At 51.5% G+C, this 25438-nt stretch overlaps 1 protein-coding gene and 1 long non-coding RNA gene across 6 annotated transcripts in view; one reads left to right on the top strand and one right to left on the bottom strand.

Moving 5' to 3' along the window:
* Window positions 1–5432: 5432 nt before the first annotated feature.
* The window catches only part of BCL7A (BAF chromatin remodeling complex subunit BCL7A), a 33902-nt gene continuing 13896 nt past the window's right edge, over window positions 5433–25438 (bottom strand). Inside the window, exons 4-6 of one of the 5 annotated variants that reach the window (XM_080821070.1) lie at window positions 23933–24100; window positions 17250–17434; window positions 5433–5600 (exon numbers count right to left, since the gene is read on the bottom strand). In XM_080821070.1, coding sequence (XP_080677196.1) covers window positions 5448–5600; window positions 17250–17434; window positions 23933–24100 — 506 coding nt within the window. In that variant the 3' untranslated portion in view covers window positions 5433–5447. Of the gene's footprint in view, window positions 5601–12183; window positions 14095–15802; window positions 17435–23932; window positions 24101–25438 lie in introns of those variants that run through there. The other 4 variants (XM_080821072.1, XM_080821073.1, XM_080821074.1 and 1 more) reach the window with 4 other exon arrangements.
* On the top strand, window positions 20120–22273 carry LOC308353918. The gene is made up of 3 exons (XR_013967831.1): window positions 20120–20334; window positions 20467–20562; window positions 21063–22273. It is a non-coding gene; the product is annotated as an uncharacterized lncRNA (long non-coding RNA).

Raw genomic sequence — 25438 nt, 5'->3', positions numbered from 1 at the left:
ACACACACACACACACACACACACATATATTCTAAAATCACCAACTTCAGACTTCATCTGTTGACTTACTATGTTAGAATGATTTGACCTTGAGACACCTGGGTGGCTCAGTCAGTTAAGCAACTGCCTTCAGCTCAGGTGGTGACCCCAGGGTCCTGGGATCGAGCCTTGGAGTTGGGCTGCCCATTCAGAGGAGAGTCTGTTTCTCCCTGTCTCTGCTCTTCCCTCTCACTCATGCTTGCACACATGCTCTCAATCTGTCTCAAATAATTAATTAATTAACTAATTTAATTAACTAATTTAATTAAACTATTAAAAAAAGAATGATTTTACTTTATTTTGTTATACACCTCTTTCCTCCCCCTTTTTACTAATAAAGTTAAATTGTATTTTGTTAAATTCACATTCAATGTTTTTATTATTTTGGCCACAAAATTATATTATTTTATTTATTTTATTCTATTTTATTTTGTTTTTATTTTATTTTTAAGAGGAAGGGAGAGGGCAAATGTGCACATGTACATGCAAGTAGGGGGAGAGGGGCAAAGGGAGATGGAGACAGAGAATCTTAAGCAGGCTCTACACCCAGTGCAGAGCCCTACTTGGGACTTGCTCTTGTGACCCTGGGATCATGATCTGAGCCAAAACCAAGAGTTAAATAAACACTTAACCCACTGAGCCACCCAGGCGCCCCTGTGCACTATAATTTCTTTTCCTTGTTTCTTTGAATAAAAAATTGTTCAAATTTTTGTTTTTCCTGGAGTTAACAATTGCCTTACTTTTTCCCCATTTGTTTAACTTTCTTCGAACCAATGGTTTAAGTCTCCCCATACCATCCAATAGTTTTGTTCAATATATCTCAATACAATTTTGACTGAGTCAACCCTGTCAGATCTTATCAGCCTCAATTTTTCCCACTAAAGTCCTTTGTCCTAACAATATGGATCGATATTGTCCTGGGACTTCCCTTTATCATCCTGGAAATTTCCTTCATTGATCTTGTGTCAAATATGCTATTTCCTATGCTCTGTATGATGCTTTGGATCCCCTTTCACTGGTTTTTACTATTGCTTGTCAGACCCCAGCCACCAAAATGGTGAAGCAGATTGAGAGCAAGTATGCTTTTCAGGAAGCCTTGAATGGTGCAGGAGATAAACTTGTTGCTGTTGACTTCTCATTCACATGTAGTGGACCTGGCAAAATGATCAAGCCTTTCTTCATTCCTTCTCTGAAAAGTATTCCAATGTGATATTCTTTGAAGCAGATAGGAATGACTGTCAGGATGTTGCTTTAGAATGTGGAGTCAAATGTATGCCAACTTTCCAGTTTTTTTTTTTTTTTGGTTTGTTTGTTTGTTTGTTTTAAAAGGACAAATGGTGGTTGGATTTTCTGGAGTTAATAAGGAAACTCTTAAAGAATGAATTAATCTAACCAGGTTTGCTGAAGCATAACCAGCCATTGCCTGTTTAAAACTTATAATTTTGGTGCGGGGAGAGCCTGGGTGACTCAGTCAGTTAAGTGTTTGCCTTTGGCGTGGGTCGTGATCTCAGTGTCCTGAGATCGAGCCCCATACTGGTCTCCCTGCTCAGTGGGGTATCTGCTTCTCTCTCTGTCCCTCCCCTCCACTCCTGCTCTCTCTGACTCTCTTGCTCCCTCAAATAAATAAAATCTTTTTAAAAAAACCTTATAATTATTTTATTTATGAAAAGGAAAGATCAAGCATTAAGACTATATACCCAACTACTCTCTGATTATAAGTGACAATAAAATATTAGTTCTACCTTTTAAAAAAAGAAACACACACATGTAGTATTTCCTGGACTCCTTGTCTTTGTCTTTTCTGGTGTACTTTCTTGTTTCACAGGAGTATATCCTCTAGTACCCTCTGCAGAAAGGTCATTGGAAGCAGAATTTGGGGGGTTTTACATATCTAAACGTGATTTTATTTTATCTTCATGTTTGTTTAATAGTTTGTCTGGGTAGAAAAATGTAGATTGAAAATCATTTGTCCTCTGAATTTGGAAGATATTGCTCCGCTATCTTATAGCTTCTGATATTGGTTTTGAGACATCCAATGTCATTCTTTTTGGTTTGATTGTTTAAGATTTATCTATTTATTTGAAAGAGAGAGAAAGATGAAAGGAGTTGGGGAAGGGGCAGAGGGAGGAGAGAGAAAATCTCAAGCAGACTCCCCACTGAGCATGGAGCTCAACACAGGACTCAATCTCACAACCCTGAGATCATGGCCTGAGCTGAAATCAAGAGTCAGACGCTTAACTGACTGAGCCACAGGCACCCCTCCAAGGCCATTTCCATACTGTGTTTTGTTTTTCCCATGACCTGTTTTTCTCTCTGGGAGCCCTTCTGTTTTTAGTGTTCTGAATTTCATGATCAGGTGTCTCGGTGTGGGTCCATTTAAAATTAATGAGGTTGGGCACTCTGTGGGCTCTTTTATTTATTTTATTTTTTTAAAAATTTATGTTTTTGGCGGGCTAATAAAAAAAAAATTTATGTTTTTTCAGTCCAAAACTCATTGTTTATGTACCACACTCAGTTCTTTTATTTTTTTAAGATTTTACTTATTCATTTTAGAGAGAGAGACAGAGCATGAGAGCAGGGGAGGAGCAGGAGAGGGGGAAAGAATCTGACACAGGTTCTGCACTGAGTGTGGACCCTGACTCTGTTCATTCTCACACCCATGAGGTCATGACCTGAGCTGAAACCGAGAGCTGGATGCTCAACCAGTTGAGCCACCCAGGTGCCCCTCTGTGGGCGCTTTTAACCTGAAGGTTCATGTCCTCATATGAGGAATATTGTTTTATATGATGTAATTGATTATTTTCTCCATTTCGTTTTGTCCTGTTCTCTCTTTCTGGAACTTCTATTAGATATTGGACCCGCTGGATCCATTCTCTAATTTTATTATATTTTCTGACTTCTGTCTCTCTGACCTACTTTTTGGGGAATTTTACCAAAATCTTAACTTACGCCACATTAAAACTTTTTTCTTAGGGGTCTTTCTTATTTTTGGCGTGTTCTTTCTTTCTTTCTTTTTTTTTTTAAAGATTTTATTTATTTATTTGTCAGAGAGAGAGAGAGAGAGAGAGAGCGAGCACTGGCAGACAGAGGCAGAGGGAGAAGCAGGCTCCCTGCCGAGCAAGGGACCCGATGTGGGACTCGATCCCAGGATGATGGGACCATGACCTGAGCCGAAGGCAGCTGCTCAACCAACTGAGCCACCCAGGCATCCCTGGTGTGTTCTTTCTTGATAGAGAGGGCATCGGTTCCTGTTTCATAGATGCAATCCCATCTCATCTCTCCAAGAATAGTACTTCGAGTTTATTTGAAATTATCTTTTGCTCCCCGAATTATTTGTTTCTTTTTCTTCTTTTTTTTTTTTTTTCCATTAGTTTGTTTTGAACTCTCTCTTCATGCGGGAAGTTTTCCTCAAAGGTCTGGGCGCCCATTAGGATGTCCGCCAGGATCAGTGCACGTGGCTGGAACTTGGCTCATAAGCGGCGAGTCAGTGGGTGGCCAGGGAGCTTTTAGGTTAGAGACTCCAGAATGTCACAATCTGGTGGTCTTTGCTCTGAGCTCCAGTCGCTTTCTGGGAAAGGATAAGCCTGTCTACTGACTGTCCGGGACAAGGCCAGGGGAGGGGGAAGTGGTCTCACTGTTCATCTGTCCACTACCGCCGACCTCTCTGCCCGCAGTTTCCGGCTTCTTCCCTGCCCTCCTCCATGCGACAGTCCAGGAGCCTGGAGCCTCTCTGATGTAATTTCTCCAGATGTTAAACCCCCTGTCTCCAGAGGAAGGGAGAGAGGGCAGTCAGCCGAGACTGAGCAGGATGCGGGTGGCAACCTAGAGGTCTGTTTCATACACAGATTTTTTTTTTTAAGATTTTACTTATTTATTTGACAGACAGAGATCACAAGTAGGCAGAGAGGCAGGCAGAGAGAGAGAGAGAGAGAGGGAAGCAGGCTCCCTGCTGAGCAGAGAGCCCGATGTGGGGCTCAATCCCAGGACCCGGGGATCGTGACCCGAGCCAAAGGCAGAGGTTTTAACCCACTGAGCCACCCAGGCGCCCCTCATATACAGACTTTCAACCAAGCCCCGTTTTAGTCCCCTGCTTTCTGCAGTAGCTGAGACATCCAATTCCTGAGACTTTCCGGGGTTGCAGGAGAGGAATGGCTTGCCTCTCACTAGATTCTGCCTCTCCAGCACTGGGGTCTGATCTGTCCCACCTTGCAGAGCCCATTTGCATCCCTCCTCCTCCTTTCCACTCTGTATATTGCAGCCTGGGGCTCCCGATGTCGCCTTCTTTCCCTAAATATGGATTTGCCGCTCCCGCTTCTTGTTTTCTTGTACTGTGGGGGCAATTTTGGCAGAAAAGAAGGGGGTGAACGGCCCATTAATATACAATAATAAAAACATATCTAAACAGTTTTTTGTTCTTAATTTGGCTGATTTGCTGACGTTTAAAAAAATCATGATATTTCATATAAGCGTGAGAATGTCAGAATTTTCTTGAACTATCAGAAGGTCTGACAACACGGGGCCCTTATCATTTCCACCTGGTAGCAGCTGGAGCTCCAGAGCAACTGTCCCCTTTAGATGCAGCATGGGCGCTCCCATTTCCCACAGTCCCCACCACTCCCTATTGTCCCGGTGGGTTTTTGCTTCTTTCCATTACCTGCCTGGCTCCTGTAGGCATTTGAGTTTGCAATTCCTGCCATGCCTCTTCATCAGCTGCATGCCTCTCACGGGAACAAGTTAGTGGGATCTCTCCTACTACTGCTGTGGGAAGAAGAAAACAGCCCCGGGAGAGGTGAGGGTTGCAGAAGGAAGTGCATGCTCGGGGTCAGACCAAGGTGGGGAGGAAATTGAAGGTGAGAGAGCTCTGGGGACAAAGCTTTCACAATTTAGGATAATTAATGCCCACTCCCTGGGGTTGTTGTGGGGATTGAGTAAGTCAGTGTGTGTGTGAGGTACTTCCAACAGTGCCTGGAACCTAGTATGTGGTGCCATGTTGGTTTGTTATGATTATTTGTTTGGTTTGGGTGGGGTATAATTTACATGCAGGAAAGCTCTCTCTTTACGGTACAGTTCCATGAATTTTGACAAAAATATGCTGTCTCGTAATCACCACCGCAGTCGATATGTGGCAGATTTCCGGTACCCTCCTCCCCGCCCCCAACACACAGAGGCTTCCCTCAGACCCCTTTCTTCTACCCCAGTCCCTGGCAACCACAGACATGCTTCTTGTCCCTGCCGTTTTGCTCTTTCCAGAATGCCATCGAAATGGAATCTTTCAGTACGTAGCCTTGAGTCTGGTTTCTTGCTTCAGCATAACGTATCTGAGATTCTTCCCTATTCTTTAGTATCTCTAGTTCATGCCTCTTTATCTCTTTTCTTTTTGAAAAAAAAAAAAAAAAGATTTTACATATTTATTTGAGAGAGAGAACAAGAGTGGGGAGGGTCAGAGGGAGAAGCAGACGCCCCGCTGAGTGGGGATTCTGATGCAAGGCTCGATCCTGGGACTCCGGGATCATGACCCCAGTGGAACGCAGATGCTGAATGACTGAACCACCCAGACACTCCTGTTTAAAAGAAAAAAAAAAAAAAAGTTTTATTTAGGGACACCTGGGTGGCTCAGTTGGTTAAGCATCTCCCTGCAGCTGAGGTCATGGCACAATTCTGGTCCTGGGATCGAGCCCCACTTTGGGCTTCCTTCTCAGTGGCGAGTCTGCTTCTCTCTCTGCCTCTGCCCCTTCTCATGTGCTCTCTCTCTCTCTCTTGCTCACTCTCTCTCACAAACTAAAAATTTTTTTAAAGATTTATTTATTTATTTTAGAGACAGAGAGTTTGAGTGGGGGGAGGGGCAGAGGAGGAGATAGAATCCTCGAGAGCTTTCCCACCCAGGGCAGAGCCTAACACGGGGCTCAGTCCGAGAGTCCTGAGATCATGACCTGAGCCAAAATCAAGCGTCTGCCACTTAACTGACTGAGCCACTCAGGCGCCCCTTTTCCTGTTTATTTCTGAGTAGGATTTCATTTTATGAGTGTACCACAGTTTGTTCACTCACTCAGCAATTGCAGGCCACGTTAGTCGTTTCCAGCTTGGGGGAATTATGTAAAGAAGGCTACTATAAACATTTGTGCACAGGCTTATGGATATCTTAATTTCTCTTAGATTAATACGTGTAGGAGCGGGGTTTCTGGGTTGCATGGTACGTTGATGTTTAAACTTTAGAGGAATCTGCCAAACTATTTTCCAAGTGGCTGTACCGTTTTAGCTCCCCACCCGCCGTGTGGGAGGGATTGGAGGGGTCTGGCTGAGCCGCGCCCTCGCTGACACTTGGTGTGGTCTGTCTTTTCAGCATTCCACTGGGAGTAGACTGGCATCTCACTGTGCTTTGAACTTGCATTTCCTAATAACTCATGATGTTCAGCATCTTTCCTGCGCTCATTTGCTTCCCATATATTTTCTTCGATGAAATGTCTGTGCCGATATTTTGCTAGGTTTTCTTTTTCTTCTTCTTGGTGGGGGTGTTTGCTCTCTTATTATTGACTTTTGAGAGTTCTTTATATAGAACTAGGTGCAAGTCCTTTATCAGATATATGTTTGGCCAAAACTGTCTGCCGGGCTGCAGTGTATCTTTTTGGCTCATAACAGTGTCTTGGGCAGAGCAGAAGTTTTGAATTTTGATGAAGTCCTGTTTTATCAACTTTTTCTTTCATAGTTAGCCCTCTGAGGTCAAGTTTACAACAGCTCTTCCTAACCTCAGTCACGGAGATTTTCTCCTGTGTTTCCTTCTAGAATGTTTAGAGTTACATTTTTGGTCTACGGTCCATCTTGAGTGAATCCGGCTGGAGGGCGCAGGGGATGGACTGAGGTTCATTCCGTTTACAGGTGGCTGTCCAATTGTTCCGGCATCGATTGTTAAATATTTGCGATGAGCATTCACACTATTAGGAGTCCCAGCGTTCTGGGGGCTGGCAGGCAGCGAGAGGGCATCCTGGCCCCACATGTCCCTGCAATCTAACAGCTGGGGCCTGCTGCCGTTCTTCGCTGGCAGAGGACTTGGTTTCAGGTCACTTTACCTCCTCTCTCTCTTCCTGAAATCTCTAGCATAAAACAAACCATGAAAGGGCAGGGGTGGCTTAGTGGTCTGGCAGCGTCCCTTTGAAAATAAACAAGTGCAGAAGCTGGAAGCCAAGGGCCATCTCTGGGGACTACTTGGAGAAACAGTTTGGGGCCGGTGCTTCCGCCGCGCGTGGCTCTCCTGCCCCCGCCGGCTGCAGGTCGGATGCAGCAAAGCCAAACAGGATCCTGATCGCTTCAGATGTCACCTCTGGAGGGAGACACCCCACCCCCCCCCCACCCCCGACCCAGGCCTTTGCAGAGAGAGGCCACACTGGTGGGCTGTGTCTAATCGTGGGGGAAGCCGAAGAGGCCCAGGGTAAACGGCCCTTGACTGTGTGCACAATCGGCCTCACGCATCTACTGAGCAGCGACCTCTCTCTTATAGATAGGGAAACTGAGGCGGGGGGGGGGGCTCTGTGTGTGCGTGCGTGCGTGTGCATGCATGCACAAAGAAATAGATGAGTGTGAATTTGGAATTTGGGGGGGACAGCCTTATTGAGGTATAACTTACATCCCATATGATTTCACCCACTAGAAGCATAGAACTAGATGAGCTTTCAAGAAACACAGTTGTGTGATCCTGCCCGCCATCCACTGTTAGAATATTTCCATCACCTCCTGCCCTTTTGCCGTTCATCCTTGCTGCTCCCGGTCTCTGACAACCCAGGCTTTACCTTCAGTCACCAGAGTTTTGCTTTTTCTAGAAAGTTCGTGCAAATGGAATCCTGCAGCTTGTAGTCACAGTGGGATTTCAAACCAGAATCTAATAACGAAGCCAGAGAGCCAGGACCACAAAAGCACCACGTTACCAAAGCTTTCCACACCGGCCACGAGTCTCTAGACCTGCATGCACATCTTCCAAATGAGGCTACACAGGGGTCCCCCTGTCAGGGTTGAGGCCAGGCTGAGACGAGGTAATGGGGGTCCACTGTCTTGCATAGTCATCTCACTCCATGGAAACTGGAAACAAACCAAGTGGCCAGCAGCAGGAGAATGGGTAAGGACCTTGTTGTCTTCACCCCGGGGCATCTTCTCTAGCAAGAATGGGCTCCAGTGATGGGCAACCGTATTGTTAAAACATCGCGTTGAGTGGATACAAAGGAGCACATCCTGTGACTCCACGAACAGAAATGTCAAAACCAGGCGAAACACACCTGTGCGAAGAGGAGTAGGGAGAGTGGTTGCCCTTTGGGGGGTAGTGACTGGGAGAGTCAGAGGGGGGCGGTTAGGCAGGCGCATTCAGTGTGCGCAGGTTCAAGGAGCTACACCTTTACGTGGTGATTAACACATCAGGAAAGCCTTGTTAGTGCCGGGCACATAGTAGGGCATTATTTTTCTTGTTCTTTTATCTACACCTTGTTTCCGTGGGAAAGTGTGATTGACTGCCGGGGTTGGCAGACTTTTCCCATAAAGGGCTAGATACTAAATATTTCTGACTCTGCCAACCATACAGCCTCTGTAGCTAACCATTCACCTTTGCTGTTGTCCTGTGAGGGCGTCCAAGGATGATGTGCAAACGAACACGCATGGCTGTGTTCCAGTAATACTTTATTTACAAAAAACAGCTGGATTTGCTGAGCCCTCGCCTGGTGAAAGGCTGAATTCCAAAGCCTTTCTTTTCTCTCTTTCTTTCTCTCTCTCCTTCTTTCTTTCTTCCTTTTTAAGATTCTATTTATTTATTTGACACAGAGAGACAGACACAGCGAGAGAGGGAACACAAGCAGGGGGAGTGGGAGAGGGAGAAGCAGGCTTTCTGCTGCTCAGGGAGCCCAATGTGGGGCTCAATCCCAGGACCCTGGGATCACCACCTGAGCTGAAGGCAGACGCTTAATGACTGAGCCACCCAGGCACCCCTTGAACTCCCCATCTTTCAACTTGTACTAGTGTTCACTTCATTCTCAAGCAGGGCTCTCCCAACGTTGCAGCAAAGGTGGCCCTTTAGGGAATTCCCTAGTGAATACTTTAGGAGGACCCGTTCCCAGCAGTTCCCACAGATATCCCAGAGCTGACTCTCACTGGGCAACCTTGGCCCATGTGATCACCCCTGAACCAACCGTGGTGGGGGGAGGGACCATGCTGTACCTGCCTGCAACACCGGGCTGGCCCTGGGACTGAGAGGGCAGGAGTGACCCCTACTGGCAGAAGAGGAGAATGCAACCGGCAAAGAGCAAGGTGTCTTCTATGAGCCTCTAGAGAGAAATAAAGCATTCCTCACCGGGAGAAGGGGGATGGTTAGACTTGGCCTTGAAGGTCTGCAATCCCTCCTTGGTCTTGACTGTGGACCTCCATGACCCCGTTGCCTTAGTCTGGGCTAAGACCTGGACGTGAGTTTCCCTACCTGCCTCTTCCAGCCCACCTGACTCCACCCCACCGGGCTGCAGTGCTGATTGCCTGGGAACACTCGGCCTTTTGTCACCTCCCGGCCTCCTGCATGGCCTATCGCCCCAGTTCCCCGCTTGCTTTGCCTCACCTCTAGTCTGGCTTTTTCCAATCCATGCCATTCCCTGGAAATACCATCCCTATTCCAGCAGGGCCCTGGTGCAGAAGCCTCCTGCCTACTCCATAGCATCAAGGAAAAACGACCTTCTTAGCCCCATGCATGGACTCCCTCCGCCCAGAAGCCTCCCTGATGCTGACCCCTCATCGAAATGCACGTCCCCTAATTCCAAACTGTGCTGGCCATCCTGGCACCGGCTCTTTTTTTTTTTTGTCTAGAAGGAAAGGCTCAAGCTTGAGTCACTGCTGCCCAGGGCCCAGCACACACAGGATGCTCACAGGAACACCTGCAAAGCCTACATTTCCAGCTCTTGGGCACGACTGCTCGTGTACAAGATTAATGGCATAGGAGAGCAAGTCAGAGAGCTCCACAGACGGACAGGAAGCCAAAAGCGATAGAGAAGCCAAGACAGAGAGAGAATGACTGAGAAACATAATTTGGGGGGGGGGGGGGTTGTTGGAGACAGGGTGGTAGAGCCAGAGAGACAATTCTGGAAGGACCTTCTTCCAGGACAGAGATGCAGACACACGGAAGACATCAAAGGAGGGAGCCAAAGGGCGTGAGCTGAAGTTTTGGTTGAGCAAACAAGGCTCCTGTGATTTCTGTTTTGTCAAGTTGAACTTTCTCGATCAGAGTTCAGGAGTTTATTTTGCTGTGCAATCACTCCTGGGAAAAACACTAGAACATGTTAAAAAGGAGTGGGGGTGGGTAGGAGAGGCAGACAAAACAAAGGAGAGAACATTTGCCTCCAGGTGGGTCAACATGGTGAGTCTTGGCAGGCCTGGCTTAAACCATAATCTTAACCACCCCCCCCCCAACACACATACCCCTTGCAGGCGGCTCAGCCAAGTTCAGGTTTCAGGTAGAAGATGAGGCAGTAACAGGCCAGAGAAAAAGAAAGTCGTCAACTCCGGGGAGGGAGTCTGAGCTGAGGGAGAGAAGTGCCCCAGCTGCTGGGAGAGGGAAGGGCCCTGGGAAGGCTCTGGCTCTGGCCTGGCCACAAGTCACTTAGTTAAGACAAGTCAAGAAAAAGTTACAATCCACCCCTGAGCTGACCCCTCAGAGCCCCTGCCATGAGTCACAGCCTCCCAAAGTCAGGGACATGGCAAGCTGGTGCCCTTGACCAGGGAGCAGGTGTGGCCTTTCCAGAAGGGCTCTGCCTAGCTATGCGACGGGCTGTGTTCTCACCTCAACAGGGTGGTCTCCAACACCTGCCCAGAGTACCCAACCAGGGCTCCGTGACGGTAGCTAATGTGACCGTGGGACTCGACAGTCCCTGCCTGCAAGGAGCTCGGTGTCCCACACAAGGTCAGGGCCACACAGGTGGTCAGGAGAGGCCAGAGCACCGGTGCGGGACCTTCTCACCATCCATCACATTTACTATTATAATGCTACAGAATCACGTGGTGGTCATGATTTAAATTTTTTTTATTTTCTGAAATGGAACCATTGTACATTGTACAAACCATATCTACTTGATGGAATAAATAAGTGAAAAATTATACTGCTGTACAACACACCAAAAAAAAAAAAAAAACAAAAAACAAAACCAAAACAAAAACCAACAACAAAAAACAAAACAAAAAACCCAAAACGTAATAGAAAAAAAAAATTAGGTAACGGTGAAAAAAAGGTCTTTATACCTCTAACCGGGTCCTTGGCGATAATGAACATTCCAAACCATGACATCGCTCGTAATGGGAGGTCACCACCCTATACACGGGTCCACCGCCTTCCGGGTTCCGGGTGTAAGTGCCAGCACTTTGTGGAATGTAGCTCCCTCGACGTCACGGGTGGCGGGGAGTAAGGTTGCCCTGGGAGCCCTTTAGGCCATGGGGCCTGGTGGCCGCGGAAGGCATCTGCTGGGGACCCCCGCCCCTGGCTTGGCCGGCTGAAAGGTCTTAGATTCTGTGGTGGGAGGGGGTGAGGGGCGCAGGGCAGGCGGGGACAGTGGCTCCGGGGAGCGGACTGCGTTAGGGAAGGAAGCACGTCTGGATTTTTGCAGTCTCACTGTCCCGCGTGGAAGGCCTTCCCGGCCAGTGATGAGTGCAGGGCCGCGGCGGCGGGGGCGCGGGGGCCCGGTGGGTCCCAGCCCCGGGCCCCTTCCTACCTTCAGGCACTTCAGAGAAAAACAAATGACAGCCTCGGTGTCGCAGATGTTGTCTTCATCCTCAACGGCGTTGACTCCCCTTGCCTGTCCAGAGAGGCCACCACAACCGGAAGGGGACCCCCATGCAGGGGAGGGGGGGGGTGGGGGGGCCTGGCCGCCGTGTGGTGTCTGTGGATGCATGTGATTCTCCTTCAGCTGTTTTGCTTCTAACCTCTCATTTCCCAAAAAGAAAGGAAATAAATATCCAAATTCATCTTTCGTCAAAATGGCGTTTCGCTGCAAAGAAAAAAAAAGTTACTCTAGCTTTAGAGGCTCTGGAGGTAAAGCCGCCTGGAGATATGTGAGAGGTAACGCAGAACGGGGTTCTGCACGGAGCTGACTGCCTGAGGGGCAAAACTGATAAGGGTTTTTTCCTTTTTTTTTTTTTTTTAAGACAGAAACCTTTCGGCATTGCGAACTTCAACATTAAGATTTTCAAAGTTTGTGTTTTGTTTTTTGTGTTTTTTTTTTTCCCTTATTTCAGGAGACCATTTTGCATGAGGTATTTGAAATTCAGGAACATTTTGATTCTTCTTGAAGTGCAGGAAACAGATTGGCTCCCTTAGAAACAAGGGAGAGCCCACCCTCAGCAACTGGCAGACACTTTCCATGGTGGTCAGGAGAGAGAGCCCCACGTCAAAGGTCTTGAAGGTAGTACCTGGATATGCACCAATCAGCAAAACGAAAACGAAAACAAAACAACAACAACAAAAAACAAAGCACAAAACAAAAGCAAACCCCCTCCCCCCGACCCGCCCACCCCCTCACTCAACTCAAAGGGAGTTGGAACTCCAGTGCAGTAAAGAAAGCTCAGGAAAAGGGTTAAGGTCCGAGGAGTCCATCTAGGAATTAAGAGCAAACCAGGCCTCAGAACCAAAGGATCAGGCAGTTTGCCCAAGGGGGCATCTCCATTTTAGCGAGAGGAAGGTGTCCCAGCACAGGCAGAGGACGGAGGCGAGGAGGGAGCCTCGGTCGCCCCCTTCTGGAGGCGCGCAGAGCATTCCGCTCCCTGGTGCCTTGTTCCGGCCTTTGAGGCCCAATCGTCAGGGTCAGCTCCCCCGTGGGGACGGTCCGTGCATCCTGGGAGCAGGAGGCCATCTGACTGTCGGCTCTGAGCGTCAGCACACTTCGCAGTCTTGCCTCCCCTGGGGCGGGGGGAGCATTGCCAAGTGGAGCTGGGGAGGCGGAGGGTAGCAGGTTCCTGTGGATTTGAAATCCAGGCAACATCCTATGAGAGAAAGTTCAGCACCAGCTCTTCCTGCCGTCGGCTCCCAGCCCCCTCGGCTCTTTTAGCGTCCTAAGGAGACAGTCCTGCAGTCAGCCACAGAAGCCATTTCGTCTTCGGAGGTGTGGGAGAAAGCGGTGCGGTCGGGGTAGAGGGTGCACGTGTCAGAGCGGTCGAAGGGTTGTGTGTGTCCGTCTGGGCCATGGTGGGCTTGGAAACACCGGCCTCAGATGCCCCGAGGAAGTGAGAGAGAACGTCCCGAAGCCAGCCCTTGGGGACAGCGCTCCGACATCCGAGACTCCTCGGACCTTGGACCCAGGACCCAGGGCCCAGGGCACGCCCAACACCCCCACACCGGCAAACCGGGCGGCCAAGGAGGTCCTGCTCGTTCGAGGCCTCCAGCCCCCCTCCTCCCTGCCTGCTCCGCTCCAGCTGAAGTCCCGGGTCAGGGAGGAGAGAGGTGTGAGGACGGTGGCACCAGCTGCCCGGACAAAACCGAGGGCACTTTGCAAAGGGAGATGCAAAACAACCAGGAAAACATGCCAGAGGTCACCTCAAGGGCACAAGGCACAAAAAAAGAAAGCGGAAGGAATCGGGCAAACAGTGAAAAGCCCGGACAAGGACCGATTCCCTGATCGGTACGACCCTCAAATAGCTTATATCGTTAAATAGAGAGGTTGGGGCGGGGAGGGACACAAAACAATACAGCAGCAACACAAATGTAATCTTGGCTTCAGAGACAGTGTGCAGACACTCCTGAGCGGTCGACCCCGCCTTCCCAAGGACAGTCCCCCCAACACCCGAGTGTTTTGCTTCACAGCAGAAAAGTTCTTCAGTGTCTGAGAAGTTACGCTGTTCTGGGTTTTCTTGGATTTGCACTTGGTAAACTTGGAAAGTTTGTAGTTCTGTCCGCGCCCGAGAGGAACCGCGCAGGTGAAGCCGTCCTGGGATTCAGCCTGCAGGTGTCTCCGCGTGGCGCGTGGACAGCAGGACTGACCGCGGGGCCTACATCTCTTCAGAGTTCTGTTGCGAGGTCTCCAGTTTCATCTTCTTCGAGGGGGGCGCTCCTTCCAAATCCTTGGGGGAGAAGAAGACAGGATGCGGGTTACCACGCCAGGAAGGCCGGTGAGGCCGGCCGCGAGGCTGAAGGCCGACCCGGGGGGAAGCGAAGCACCAGCCTCTGTGGTTCAGACTCACCGTTCTGACCCTGTGTCCCACGTTCACCAAGCCCTGTGTCACCCGGGCCCGCCTGTCCCCGCCACGGTGGCTTCCCTCTTCCAAGCACGTGCCTCTAAGCTCCCCCGGCCCCTTCCCCACACCAGCCCCGGGCAGGTGTCCCCATGGTCAGCCTTCCGGTCTGTCATGCATCGCCAGAGTAATCATCTGTGCACGAGTTCCGAGGGGACCTCTCCTCTCCAAGCTCGAAGGCCTAGTCCGACCTTGCCCTGTGGTCAGTGGCTCCCCCAATACTCAGCACTTGGTGAACGCACACACGTGTTACTCTGCGGAAAAGCCCATTAGCCGTGACCACATTCTGAAGTCCCGTGGCCCAGAAAGGTCGGGCGCTCACCCCGGCACCCCGACTTTCCCACACGGGCATCTCCGCCTGACCCATCACCCGAGACCAGCTGACGACTACCCACCCCGACCGGCCCCCCACCAAGTCTGTCTTGACCCCACACGTGCCCAGGATCAAGCTGACAGTACCCCAGTGGCCTCGTTTCCTCCTCCCGCTCCCACACCCCACCTATCAGCAAGTCCCACCAACTCTACCTCCAAAGACCCTTGGGCCCGCCCGCCTCTGCTCCGCCCGTAGCCGTGCCCACCCCATCTGCACCTGTACCACCACCTGCCCAGACAAAGCAGCACCCTGCTCCGCGGTCTCCTGACCCAGCCTTCCACACGGTTCGAGAAATCCCAAAACAGCAATCAGACGCAGAACATAAAACCCGCGGATCCTTTCCCACCGCCTCCAGAGCAAAATCTCAACTCCCCACCAGGTTGAGAAGGCCCAGCACCCAGCCCGCGCCTACCTCAGTGCCTCGCCTGCCTGTTCTCTTCCTTGTCCTCCAGGTCGAGCCACCCTGGCCTCCCTTTTGTTCCTCAGGCTTGCTCCTGTCTCCAGACCCAGCCCAGAAAGCCTGCCTTCACGGCCCTCTTTTTCTCCACCTTCAAATTCCCGCTCCTAGCCTGTTTCTCTGCCTACACCAGCCCGAAGAATGCTCTACCGGGTTCTTCTGCAGCACGCGTTAGGACCTTGTAACCCGCCTGTGGCTGCCAAACCTGGCTGTGTCTCTTCCTGCCCCACCCCACGGCGAGCCCCATGAGGGCAGGGAGGGACCCCGTCTCCGGCTCACCCTGGGTCCCTAGATTCTGACACAGCGCCCGGCCCCCAGTGGGTGCGCAACATACGTTTAAGGGAGCCCCCGGGGCCTGATGTGAGCTGCGCGGGAGTTTCTAATGACAGACCCCGAGAGCCGGCGTCACAAGGAGGCCGGAAGAACCGCTTCTGTGTTCTCCCTGGTTCTCATTCCGAAAGCAACAGAAGCCCGATACAGATGCAACGGGAGAAAGCAGGGACTGCGCCTTCAGAGGACGCTGGGTCCTGTTGGCGAGAAGGATCTCTGGTTCTGCAGAGCACTTGGATGGGTGAGCGTGGGAGTGGACGAGAAAGGGAAAAAGGAGCAAGAGGGGGTTACGAGCTCAGGACAGTCCAACAGGGGAGAAGAACCAGAGTTCCGCTCCTCTCGGGAGGTTGGGGTAGCTTTTTTTTTTTTTTTTTTTTAAAAACACAGAAACGGCTAAATGTCAGTGTCAAGTTGCTTGCTCAGCTGTACGGTATCTTCCACCTTGCTCACAAACCTAGGAGCTCTGTGGATGAGTATCTGTGTCCATGTGCCCTGAGAACAGTGGAAGAGGCCCCGTTCCAGGTCTGGGACCCCCGAAAATGGGACTGGAGGTGGGGGGCTGTGAGAATGGGAGATCCCTATACCTTTCAGATATCTGGGGCAGGGCAGGGGGTACTAGATGCCCCCAGGGCATGGATCCAAGGTTCAAGCTAACCTTTCGTCCAGTGAGTTCAGGAGGCCAGGAGACCCCAGCAGATGTCCTGGTTTTATACACTGTACAGGAGGCTCTGATTTTTAATCTAGTGGAATCCAGCTGTGCCTGAGGTTCTAGGTCTTACTTTTCTCATTTCACATCAGGAGGCTATTTCTTTCTGGTCGGCTTGTACCTGGGTCAGCCACACTCTGTATAACAGCGGCATACCGGTCTGTTTGATCCATGACCCCTGGTTAATTTAAGCAGTCCCCTTTGAACAGACGTAGGCAGGTTGCGGCCCGGTTGCTACCACTGCAAACGCACCTTCCATCAACACTCCTTCCGTGTCTTTGGGCCTCTGGAGGCGTGCTCTGCAGGAGGAGGGGGCTGCAGAGCCAAGGGGAGTTAGACCTTAGAGTCCCGGAGGCACGTCCCCCTGGGGGAGGCCTGACTCAAGGCTCTGCACAGCGCAGACCAGCTCCTGCTGTAGCCTGGCCCCTTCCAGTCTTTCCGCGGCTACTTCCTGTCACTTTCTCCGGAGGGACCGGACTATACTCTTATTAGTTCAAGTTTCGATGCCTCGGAGTCCCCACTCATCTTAGGTGAGCACAGAAGGCAGACGGTGAAAAACCACAGACACGGCACCTGAGGCATTCCGTGTCCGGCTCCACACCGAATATGTTCGCCACGTTCTCTCATCCCATGTGCCCTGGCCCCAGGACAGTTCTGGGGTCCCAGTCTGGCAGCTGCAGACAGGGAGGCTCGGTTATGCCAAGTGAAGGAGCTGGGATTCGAACTCAGGATGTTTGTTCCTAGCTACTGGCCACCTGCTCCTGCACTGATTCAGACCAGATGCTGACGAAGGGGGTGACCCAGAATGGGGTCCAAGCAAGGGGGTGGTGCAGTCAGTTGCAAAATTCCAAAGGACGAGTTATCTGGCATTCAGGATTCTGAAGACGTATCGTCCCTGCGCTGAAGGAAGCTGACTCTGGGGCACCAGAGCAGACAAGACGTTTGTGACAAACTGACAAAGCTGAGGCTGGGATAAAGGCCGCCTCCTCTTCCTACCCCCCGCTCCCTGAGGGCTGGGGCCCGGGACACTCACGGCTCCCGCTCATCGAATGCAGGCGAACGCCAGTCTTCCAAGGGGAAAACAACGGAACAAAATAACAAAATACCTTTCGACGTACCCCCGACACCCCAACGGGCTCCCGGCTGATCTGGCTGCCCCTCTGAGACCTTGATCGAGGTACCTGAGAGGCTGCCGACATCTCCGCAGCCAGACCCGCGTCTCCAGATGGCTGCCGCTCTACTTTCTCTGAACTGTTCACCGAGTTTTCCACTGAAGACTGCGAATTCTGCTCGTCAGAAGCATCTGAGGGGAAGCGAGATGACAGAAGCTGTTTTCAGACACGTGAGATGTGGAGCCAGATGGACCCATTACTAAAAATACCTGGAACTGGGGAGTTTTGTGGCCAGGCGGTCTGCCGGGCCTGCAGCGAGCCGGGGCGCTTGGGAAGCCTCTCTCGGGCGTTGTCTTAAGCAGCCCTGGGGCCCCCAACCCTTGCCCGCACACCCACTACCTGCCATGTGCCCCGAGAGGCAGGACAGCTTAGGGACCGCTCCACGCTTTGTGCCGCGTGCGGCTGGCGCCCTCTGGTGGGCACAACGCACCCCGACCATCATGGCTGCTGACCCCTCCCATTTCCATCCCGGAGCCCCGAGTCCTCCACCTGGAGAGCCCGCAGAGGTAACTGCCCCTTTGTAGACATTTCTCTTAATAACGTGGGTATTTTCCTGATCATCAGAGCCAAGACTGATGATTGCACGGAAACAGAAAACACAGGAACAAATAAAGTTAGAATCACTGATTATCTCACCCCACCCACAACTACCATCCCACTAACATTTCGGAGGATTTATTTTCCTAACATCTCAGAGGATTTATTTTCATCTCTCCAGATGTTTCCCCCCTCTACATGCATATAATTCTCTGCTCTCCCCAAATAGAGAGCACACAGAATTTTGGAAAAAATTTTCACGTCTTTTAAAAATTCTCTAAACACAAGAGTGGACAAGATGGCTGCACGGCTTCCAACAAGCAATCACTTATTTATGAATCCTGTTTTGCCAGTGAGTCGGGCCATTTCTTATGCATCGGTCTCCCTGCTCCCCTCCCCAGCACGGTCCTCTAGCAGAAGGAGGCCGCGGGCCACAGCTGTCTGTACGAGGCCGTGCGGCTGTGGGCCAGGAGGCAGCCGTGTTTGTACCTGAAGCTTATTTTGGGCACTAAGCCGCAGAGCTCACGGTGGGAGCAGTGACATCTTGCCCGGAGCCCCACTCTGCTTGCACTCGAGGCCCCAACAACACCCGTCACCCTGATTTTTTTCAAAGGGCACTAGAAGACTCAGGAATGCCTCCCTTTCTGGGGTTCCTGAGGCAGAAAAGAAAAAAAAAAATCAATCAATCTATCTATCTCCAGGCTTAAGTTTTAAAGCAAGCAAGCAATACAGAGAGATGGGAACCAAGTCAGCAGCACCCCATGGCCTGAAGCCAGTGGGGAGCAGAGGGCTGGGAAGCAGGGCAGGAAGGAGGTGTAAGAGCCCCCTCTCCCAAGGAGACTGACCTCCCAGCATGTCCGTCCCAGGTGAGCTGCTCTTAACATATACTCTGACTCCCCAAACCCCAGCAGCCCTGATATCCTAAGGGCAGCGCTCGGAAACCCACCACCCCGCCAGGGCCTGAGCGGGGTGTTCCTGCTGCCACAGGGAGGCTCAGGGGTCCGCCCTCTCCAGGGCTGGGCTCTGCCTACAACCTGCAACCTGGGAGGACCTAGGGTTTAGAGACAGACCCGAGTTCGCCTCATGTCACTCCTCTGGCTTGTTTCCTCTGGGAGCCCGACAAGTCATCACAGTTGACAAGAGCCACCCTGTGGAGTTGCCCTGAGGACTGAAAAGGAATGACAGGGGAAATACTCAAGGAACAAAATAACCCCAGGGGGGACTAACTATACCTAGGACATAGGACCACACTCCCCATAAACCCGGCAGTTCTTCAATATTTTGTTTTACTCTTTTTAAAGTTTATTTACTTAAGGAATTTCTACACCCCGTATGTGGGGTTCCAACTCACGACCCCGAGATCCGGAGTCACACGGTCTACTGACCGGTCCAGCCAGGTGCCTCTATTAGGTTAAGTTAAACACAGAATCCCTGTACAACCCAGCTCCTCCACCGTCAGGCAGAGACCCAAAAGAACGGGAAACAGGTCCTCACACCAGAACACTGTACACCAGTGTTCACGGCAGTACTATTCCTAACGGCCAAAAGATGGAAACAGCCCAAATGTAAATTAACAAATGCATCAAACGACAAAACGTGGTACGGGCACAGTCCACGCAGTGCGGTATTACAGAGTCACAGAAAGGAGGGAGCGGCACCTGCTATCACGCGGAGGAACCCCGAAAACATGATCCCGAGCGAAAGAAGCCAGACACAAAAGGCCACATACTATACACCCACTTCTCTGAAACACCCAGAACAGGCAAAGCCATACAGATAGAAAGCAGACAGGCAGATGCCGGGGTTTGGGGGAAGGTAAAAGGGGAAAATGACAGTTTATGGGCACAGAGTTTCCTTTGGGGGCGATGGAAATGTTTTGGAACCAGACAGAGGTGAATTTCATCTCAATTTTTTTAAAAAAGGAAGAAATCCACGTTAACGTTACGTTTTAGCTCATAACGGATGTCTGCTTTAGCAAACTTTGAATTGTTTCTGCCCTCCTTTGGCCTCCCTTCTCTGCCCTACAGTGAGCTCTGCAGGCTGGACACGGAGGCTCGGAAATCATGGCCAACCACCCAGAGAGTCATGCTGACCCCCGGCCCGGCCCGAGAGCTCAGCGGGAAGTGGCCTTAAAGCTCACGGAGCACGCAAGGGCTCGGTGCAGGGGCCTGATTCTCCTAGCGCTGGTGCTGGAACTCACCCAGGGGAAATTATTTTCCTAGGGCCTAAATTTAGTCCAGCGAGTTAGGACATTATGTCATTCCCTGAACTCACTCAGCAGTAAACAAGTTCAAAGCAAGGTCAACAGCTGGTGACTAACCCACCCTGTCCCGCAGGCTGCACGGCCCCACCTGGGAGGCCTTCACGCCTTTCCCATGGGGCCTCCCCCAACGGCGGCCGGCACCCCCTCCCTGGAGCAATGCTGTGCAACTGTGCAGGCCCAGTGACCTGGGGTCGCCAGAAGAGGACCCTGGTGTGGTTCCCGCCTGGATCGGTAAAGCTTTTGGTGGTGGAGGGGGGCAGGGAGGAGAGCGGGGACGGGGGCGGGGGGTCATAGTTACCAAAATGGTTCTGGAACCAGCGACCCAAGAAGCAATTTCTGCAGTTGTACTTTAACTGGCTGTAGGGCGAAGGAGATGCAGCCCCAAGACACGGGAGCCATGAGGGAGCAAGCATGCAGGACGGGGAAGGAGCCGGGATGTGTGCACACCTGGCCCGGCAGGTGCGGTGACCTCCCCTCGCTCACGGCGGGCTCAGGCCTGGGTGAACGCTTCTGCTTCCTTCCTGCCCCGCTCCCTTCAGGGACTCAATGCAGGAGGCAAGTTTCGTTTGCCTCATTTTATAAATAAGGAAACAGGAAAGCTCGCAGGAGGTGACGCCACCAGCCCAAGGCCACACGGCTAGCAAGCGTCAGCCCAGATGTGACAGCTCGTCCTGTCCCTGGTCCCAGCCCCCTGGTTCCACCACCTGCTGCCCGCAGAGCCCCAAGAGCAGGACGGCACTGGGGCCCCTGTGGGGACAGGAGAGGACGCTCACCCAGAGGGCCCTCGTCCAACCTTCTCCTACAGTGGCTCCCCACGGACGACGATTCTGCCCCTCCGAGGAATGTTTGGTAGCGTCCGAATATATTTCTGGTGTCACACCCGGGGCGGGGGTGGGGCTCGCTCCCAGCACCTGCTGGGGAGAACCCAGGGAGGCCTCTCTACGTCCTGCCACACACAGTGTGGCCCCACAGGCGAGACCCTCCGGCCCCGAAGGCCAGCCGCACCGAGGCCGAGAAGCTCTGCCCGCCACGTCTCCGGAGGAAAACGGTGGGGTCCGCCCCAACTGCAAACGCCTGCACCTCTGACTAAGCCCACGGTCCCTCCACCCGCAGCGCCAGCGCACCTGAGCACAGATAAAAAGAGGCGTGGACGAGACTCACTGCAGGGTCACGTGTGGGGAGAAAAGATGGAAAAAGCCGAAATGACCGTCAGGGTGGGGACTGTTTAAATACATGACGACCCGTTCCTGCCCCTGAAGAGTACGAAGCTGGTAAAGAGAGTGAGACAAACCTTACGTCCCAACACAGAGAAATCTCCATGGTGACTGTTAAGGGAAGTATTCTAAAAAAAGGAGGTTATACTCTCATCTAGATCCTTCTAGGTGCGCAGACTACCTCTAGGACCGCTGCACTACACTTGACAGCGGTTCTCTGGGGGCGGGGAGGGGGGACACTTGAGGCTCTGGCTTGGGGGGCCGTCCGGTCTGTGTCCTAACACCTGGGTTGTTCCCATGTGTGGGGTCACCCACACCCCAGCCTGCCCCTCCCCCAGGCCTACCTGGCACATGAGCCGCCTTCCGCATCCGGCTCAGAAAGGGGGTGCTGCACTGAGCGCCTGTGACCCTCACGCCTGGCTGGCTCGCCCCTTTCCCCACACGTCCCCATGCACTGCCCCCGGTCCTTTGTGCCTGCACTGTTCATTCCCCTCCCATCCCTGCTCAGCCTTGAAGCCCAAGTCAACCAGCACCTCCCTCCTCTCCTACGGTCTCTCACGGCGCTGCCCACAAACGCAAAAGCCCCCTTTAGGGCCAGGCAGTGCCGTGAAGGCGTCACCGGGGCTGCTCAAGCCTCAGACCCAGGTAAGGGGAAAGAAGAAAAACCTGAAGGAATAGTCTGTTCTTCAGAGAAATACAGATTCCCCCAACCTCTCAGGTTTTTGCTTGTCCACTTTTGATAGAGAAATATGTTTAAAAAACAATGTAATTTTTCCTTTAAATGAGTAATAAGGGGGCGCCTGAGGGGCTTGGTCGGTTAAGAGCCTGCCTTCTGCTCGGGTCCTGGGATCGAGACAACCTAGACAACCTCCAACCTGCTCAGGGGGGAGCCTGCCTCTCCCTCTGCCTGCCGCTCCCCCTGCTTGTGCTTTCTCTCACTAATAAATAAAATCTTTAAAAAAAATAAATAAATGAGTAATAAGGAAAGCAACAGTGATCGCGGAGTGACACGGGGCCAGGACTCTCGGGCCTCAGTGTCAGAAGGACAACAGGGAGCGGCAGGGAGTGCGGCAGTCGGCAGACGGCCAGCCGCTCACCCTCCCCGGAAGGGCAGCCACATCTCTGCTTCAACCGGTTGCCGCTCCCTGGAAAAGCAGAGCCGGTATTGCCCGATCTTCTGATTTTCTCAAGACAAGGTGGAAATCAATCTTATTTTAAGTGCAATTGTTTAATTTTAAAGTCTTGACATCCAATTCAAATTAAAAATAAAAACTGCACCAGGCCCGTGGCCACAGCCACACGCCCCGTGCTGGATCTGGTCTGTGACCTCTGGGGTTCCAGCTGATGCCACAGCACAGAGAGGCCTTCCTCCCATGAAGACCCGACCCGGTCCCTCCCCAAGCACAGGGAAGCCTGGACTCCAGGCCAGCCGTCATCCCCGCCGGGTGAGCGGCCCAGCAGCCCGACCTCATGCTCAGCCTGGCTGGGTGCAGGCATCCCCCACCCCGCTGGCCTCTTCCTCCTCCTCCCTTCACAGATGCTGGCAAGGCCATCCCCCCAGATGCTAGGGGTCACCCTTTAGTCCCCGTTCAGGCCAGGTGGCACCTGCCAACACACCCTCCACCTCAGAACCTTCAAAATACAACTCGATACCAACAAGAACTAGGGGCCTGTCTTCTCAGGTGTAATGACGGTACTTGTGATGATGTAAGAAGATATTCTTATTTTTAAGAGATGTGTGCTGACGCGTTCAGGGACGAAATGTTGTAAGATCTATAGTCACCTTCAAATGCCCCCCCCCAAATATTTACAGACAAAGCAAAACAAACAAACAAATGCCAAATTCAGCTGACATACATGGGAGAGTACCCTATTCGTTTTCTGTACATTTCAAAATTTTCTTTTTCCAGAGAATCCAGAGATCTCAAAATAGATAAAAATAAACCAACACAATACAGATCTGGTGCATATATGTCTTCCACAACCAGACTGCTTCTTACCACCTCGTCTGCTCCCACCCCAGACACACCAGCCTTAGCCCTACTACGTGTTCTCAATCACAGCATCCAAAGCAGTCCTCCAGACCATGGCAGTCAATCCCAATGGTTCCTGCCTCCCTTGGCACAGAAGCAAGGGTCTGTTTAGTGATGTAAGAGCCCCCTACACTCAAGGTCTGGCCTCCTCTGACCTCACCTCACTTTGTGAACCCCTCATCCGCCCTTCCCTAGCCACTGAGCGCACTTCTACCTCAGGGCCTTTGCACTGCCCATTCCCTCCCCCCACAGTGCTTTTCTCCCCCTTTTCCATATGGTTTGCTCCCTTACCTAATTTTAGCCTAATCTGTTTTAATGTCACCTTCTCAGTGAGGCCTTCTCTGGCTGCCCTATTTAAAATGGAAACACTCCCCATAATTCACCAAGACTCTCCATTCCTCTTTCTTATTATAGTTTACCATGGAACTTATCTTCCCAACACTAGACTGTAGGATTTTTAAATTGCTCCATAAGAAGATGAGCTAGTCTAGGCATTATCCTTCTTCTACTGTGACCTTCTAGGGGGTCAGCATGTGCAGGACCTCCCAGACACCTGTCAGTCAATTGCATGTGGGCACATACCTTCGGTCCCAGGAAGCTCCTTCCCGTCGGCCTGGGCCTCGTCTGCCTTGGCGTCAGTGCCTTCACCAGGCACGGCTGAGTTGGGTTCTGGAGCAGGGCTTGAGTTACTGCTGTTCTCCTGTTTGATTGGGGAGGCATCTGCTATGGAGCTCTGGTTGCTGTTATCATCTGCATGGGGGGCATGGGGTTAGAGAGAGAACCAGAGGCTGAAATCCCACAGCTACTGAGGAAGGGGGGTTGGGGGCCCAGCCTCCCCAAGCCTCTCTGCCAGCAGCCCCATGGGACACTCTCCCAGGGAAGGAGACACATCCCCACCCTCCAGACCTTGGAGATGAGCCACCAGGGGCCATTCCACAGGTCTTATAAGGAGAAAGCTTCTGGGAGTCTGCCTGAATGCCCCCCGCTGGCTCAGCCCTGGATGGGGGGCAGCAGCAACACACAGTGGCCTCCCACGTTTCAAGTCTTCAGGGGACATCGGAGGCCTCATTCTGGGTGAAGAAGCCAGATTTGTCCATGAGGCAGCATTGCCAAGAACATCCCACCGCTCTGATCAAGCGTCTAGACCACCTTCCACTTGATACAAAATAAAAGAGGGAGAGAACATGTGAACGGAAAGTAGGATACTATTCCACGGGACAGTCGGCCCAGGCTCTTCAAGTCAGAACCATTAAGAAGAGGAGCGGGGGGAGGGCAGAAGGGAGAGAGAAGCAGGGAATATTATGATAAAGAAATTTAAGAGAATTAACAGCTAAATTAAGGACATGTGAAAATTATTTCTGTTCTATTTTGAACGTGCAGCTTATAAGGGACATTTTGGAACAACCGGGGAATCTGAATATAGTCTGGGATTTAGAAGATACGAGGGAATAACAGTTACTTTTATTAGGAGTGAAAACAGCACGGCGGGTGTATAGAAATGTCATTTATTAGTGACACGTGCTGAAGGGTTTAGCTGCGGACTTAAAACACAACGCAGGGAAACTTACTTTAAAACAGTTCCGCGCAGGCTGCCTACAACTGTCAGAATTCCCTGAACTGAACACTCGAGAGCTGTACTGTTTTTATACATAAATTGCATTTTAATTAAAAAACTTAAGCCATTTAAAAAAAAAAAAGATGAGGAAAACATGGCATGTGAGTGAAAACCCAGGGCGTATGAAGTTCATCCCACTAGTCTTCCCACTGCTCTCAATTACGAGATTTTTCACAAGACAGAGAAAAAAAGAGAAGTAATTGGAGCCACGCCTTTGTGGTTGAGCTGGTGGCAGAGCTGGGGGCCCAGGGGGCACATACTGCCCAGCGCTGGACCCCGTCTTCGGCACAGAGAGTCATGTGAGGTTGCAGATACCCAAGTGGCGATTTCAGAAGTATCACCACCTTGCTTTTCCGGGCCACGCTGCACACCTGGGACCAAGGCCACTTTTGTGAAACAGAGAACGAGGAGGAGACACGGAGCAGCAGGCCCACATGTCCTGGGCCCTACTGCATGCTGGCACCTGGGCAAAA

The sequence above is a fragment of the Martes martes genome (assembly GCF_963455335.1).
Source record: "Martes martes genome assembly, chromosome: 13".
Lineage (NCBI taxonomy): Eukaryota > Metazoa > Chordata > Mammalia > Carnivora > Mustelidae > Martes > Martes martes.
Note: the sequence above shows the minus strand (reverse complement) of the source record. Positions and strands in the feature narration are given on the sequence as shown.